The sequence below is a fragment of the Nannochloropsis gaditana genome (assembly GCF_000240725.1).
Source record: "Nannochloropsis gaditana CCMP526 unplaced genomic scaffold scaffold041, whole genome shotgun sequence".
Classification (NCBI taxonomy): domain Eukaryota; class Eustigmatophyceae; order Eustigmatales; family Monodopsidaceae; genus Microchloropsis; species Microchloropsis gaditana.
In genome coordinates, this window is record NW_005803912.1 from 39,821 (window position 1) to 43,794 (window position 3,974).

At 48.3% G+C, this 3,974-nt stretch overlaps 1 protein-coding gene across 1 annotated transcript; it reads left to right on the forward strand.

The window, feature by feature from the left end:
• Positions 1-748: 748 nt before the first annotated feature.
• Positions 749-2,240, forward strand: NGA_2003800 (c2h2-type zinc finger-containing protein; the record flags this gene model as incomplete). The annotated part of the gene is made up of 1 exon (XM_005856095.1): positions 749-2,240. A coding segment is annotated over one exon (1,405 nt), but the record flags the coding sequence as incomplete, so codon positions are not given.
• Positions 2,241-3,974: the final 1,734 nt, after the last annotated feature.

Genomic DNA, 3,974 nt, shown 5'->3' on the forward strand with positions numbered 1-3,974 from the left:
CATTTTTCTGCACCAAAAATCAACCAACAATGTCTTGACACGCTCTATCTGGACGATTCAGCCGTCCCTTACCGTTGCTTTCATTCGCCTTCAAGTGCCTGTGGCTTGCTCAATGCCTCCCGGCGTTCGGTTTGTGCCATATGACGAAGAGTTGGGGTCTGAAGAGGGAAAGTAAGCTTGATAGTGAAATATCTTGTCGATTGGCAGAACAACTCTATTCATAATCTCACTGAAAGCGCTCTTAAAGCCTGATTAGTATGTCTCACCCTACATGGCAGCGCCGGGCGAGGAAGTAAGGAGTGAGGGACGTAATCATCTCCTTAAATTGTAGAAATAGTCGAAAATTCCATCCATTGATAGAGCATGATCGCTCCATTCCTTTTTTTAAATAAGGGAATATTTGTTCTACTCCCATTTATGGAAGTGGAGGGGATCTTAAAAAAAATGCTCTGAAGTGCGAGCGCATGTAGCAACGGTGGCTGTCAGGGTCTGCCCCTGCAACTCGGTGGTGGTGGTGCTTGGCGGGGTCTTGGGTCTCGCAAGTTTATATGTGTGTGTGACTGCATAATTCTTTAGATACGAAGTTTTTGCCCTCGACATGTTTTTCGCTATAGGGCGCGTGATTTTCAAAACGAGAAGAACGTTGTTCACAAGGTCAGTGTCCAAAGGGTTCGCGGCGCCGGTGGTCTCACCTTGTTCTATCTTGCCTCGCAATATTTCCAATCTCTCCTTCCCTTATTTGGGGGAGACAGCAGGATCACGCCCGACGTAAAGCTTTAACTGGCATCCTCGTGCAAGATCGCATGGAACTTTTGAAATGTCAGACCTGTGGCCTTGGATTTAACTCGTCATCAGCTCACAAAGATCACTACAGATCTGAGCTTCATCGCTACAACTCAAAACGCCGTACGAATGAGTTAGGCCCTGTGAGTGAGCATGATTATCAACGTCGGAAAGCCGCTGCACAGAGTTTAACAGGATCAGAAGGATCAGCGTCTCACGGATTCCATGGGAAGTGTCAAGTGTGCAACAGGACATTCGCATCGAAGGCGACGCTTCAGCAACACTTGAAGTCCCGTAAACATGCCTACGCCACAGAACGAAGCACACAAACGACCAGTAAGAGTGAAATTGTGAGCGAGGGTGGCGTTGTTATGGCTGCTCTAGGTGGAAGCGAGAGAAAAGACAGAAGCGGGACTACAGAGGAAGACGACACTGTTGGGCCGGCTGATCTGGATCCAGAAGTTTGTATTTTTTGCAACCGCAGATACTTTACAGTAGAGTCTGCAATTTTGCACATGTGGAAACAACATGGATTTCACCTCCCCGACGGTGAATTCTTAGTGGATCTGCATGGCCTACTCCGCTACTGCGCAGAGAAAGTGAAAATTGGGTGCATGTGTTTGTATTGCAACGGCAAAGGCAAGAGCTTTCTGAGTCCCCGGGATGCGCAACACCATATGGAAGCAAAAAGTCATTGTAAGCTTTTGTATGAAGAGGGCGAAGACTTGCATGAATTTCGACCGTTTTATGATTTCAGTGCCTCGTACCAGGTACTCGATTCCCGACGACGGTATCAAGAGGAGGAGAAGATGACCGACAAGACTGGACCAAAAAGTTCTGGTATCGACCTGGGCGCTGTAGATGATGATGACATGTCGCTGGAGACGGTGGACTCCGCATACGAGGAACTGAGTGACGGTGGAGGAATGACAACGATGGACGATGGCGGAAACGTTGGGAAGGGAGGCGAGATGGAGCAAATCTTCGACCATGCAGCTATGAGGGTCTCGCATTTGGGCGAGCTCGTGTTGCCAGATGGTCGCTCTTTAGGTTGCCGGGAGAACAACAGGTACTACAAACAGTATTACCGCCCTGAGGATACACGTGTGGCGTTAATAGCGTCGAAACAAGAGAAGGCTGGGCGCATGGCCTCAGGAAGTCATGACAGCGCAATGGTGAGAACGGGGAATAATACAAATGTGGCATATCGGAGCGGAGTCAGTAGAGAGGGAATGTTGGAAAATGACAGAGCTGCCCGACGTGCAGTGATGAAGGTGACGGCTGCCGTCCGGCGGACTTGCGAGAAATACAGACTGCGACGAGAGATAAGCACGAACAAGTTCCATAAAAGGCCTCAGATTGATGGCTAGATGTGTGGCAGACATTGAAAAAGTATGCAGGAGCTTCTAAGGACAGCAGTGGCTCATCGTGTGAGTAGTAGAAAGTGCATAGCTTTCTCTTCCCATTTTGCGAGTCTTTGTTGTACTTCCTCTCTTCACGACTCCATTTTTTTCTCATTTTTCTCACGTCGTCTTCTTTTATCTGCGTGATATTCGATGCGTGATCTTTGTATAAACTGTACCTCATTATTACTTTACGGGCCAGACGCACCGCTACCCGGCGTCACCCTCTTTGAGAGAGAAGACGTTTTGGAGAGGACCTCTAGATGCAGGGCTCTTTTCTATCACCTTAAGTATAACACCTAGCTGCTGCCTCAGGGACTCGACGCCATAATTCGAAAAATCATCGAAGAGAGCGTCGATCACAGCCTCTCGCTTCATTTCCGTCAACCTTCTTTCCTCATGTGTGATATTTTTGAGCGACGCAAAGTCAGGGGCGTAGAAATTCCGTAATGCTTCTTCGTCTAGACTGAATCCTTTTTCGTTCTGTCTGAAGTGCACTCGTTTAAGCAAAAGCTTGTCGGCAGCATGCATTTCGACTCCGCCCCGTTTCACAATGTAAAACGCGTCTTCAGGGAGGCGAAAGGAAGAAAAGTCTAAGAGGAAGCCGTTTTCTGTTGATACCTGTGGTAGCGCCTCAGCTATTAGCAGGTCATCTCTGACTGAAGCAGGCGAGCACACGGCGGAGGACGCGAAGGAAAGCAGTTCAGGCGTGGCTCTCCGACAAACTTCGAGCGAAAGGTGATACTTAATGCAGTCTATTGGTATCTCATGCAAGCTTCGCTTCATTTCTACCGCCACCAAGACTTGGAGCCGATTGGAATCTGTAGATGTAGGCGTGACAACGAGTGCATCTAGCTCGGCCTTAGGCCTATCTGTTAGATCGTAGACACGACCACATTCTCGGACGACATCTCCCCTTATTGCCAGCATTGGCTCTGAATCCAGAGATTTGAGGCGTACCCCAGTCAAAATTAAAAAAGGTCTCGATTGTGCGGGCAGCATAGCTTGTTGCCGCATCCACTTCACCAAGCAATTTTCCAGAATTTTCCTTCCTTCCTTTTCTACGGCCTTTCCCAAAGCTTGGCTCAAGTCCCGAGAATTCTCCACACTTGCTTGCTCAATGCCCTTTGTGTCGCCAAAAGAATCGTGTCGCGAAACTTCGCAGCCTGTGCTTCGCACTTCTCTGTTTATTGCCAGACATTCATGTTTCCAGATCACCAGGTGCTCTTCGATTGCTGCCAGGACTTGGATCAATACGTCAAAGCGATCGAGCCTGCCTTGCATCATCTTCGAGCGTTCTTGGCGTTCGAGGATCTTGGAACGAAGCGTGCCCATGTCGATAGTGCTGTTCACACTCTGTAGCAAAAGCTCTTCAATACTAGCATTAAGTTGGTGTAAGGCCTTAGCCAACTTTGCACGACCAAGCTTTGCTGTCAAAAAGAAAACAAGAGGGAGGAGACAAGATGAATGTAAACATCTAGATCCTGCCGACCAAATCTACCCCTGACTATTCGCTAGTTTGGCACTATCTAAACTAACCTTCAGCTAAGTGACTGGTCTTCTTGCTGGATGTTACAATTTTGGCCGTGACAGATTCAAACAGAACATTCTCGGAGGCTGCGACCCACGGATTCTGCGAAGTATGGAGTGCTTGCATCAGTTGCCTATACACGGGATCCCCATCCGTTGGCCCCGAAAGATGTGCATGCATAATGCGGCGCAGCAGAGTATCTTCACCCTTTTTTCCAAGTGTCTGCATGTCGAAACTTTCAAGAATGAACTTTCGAA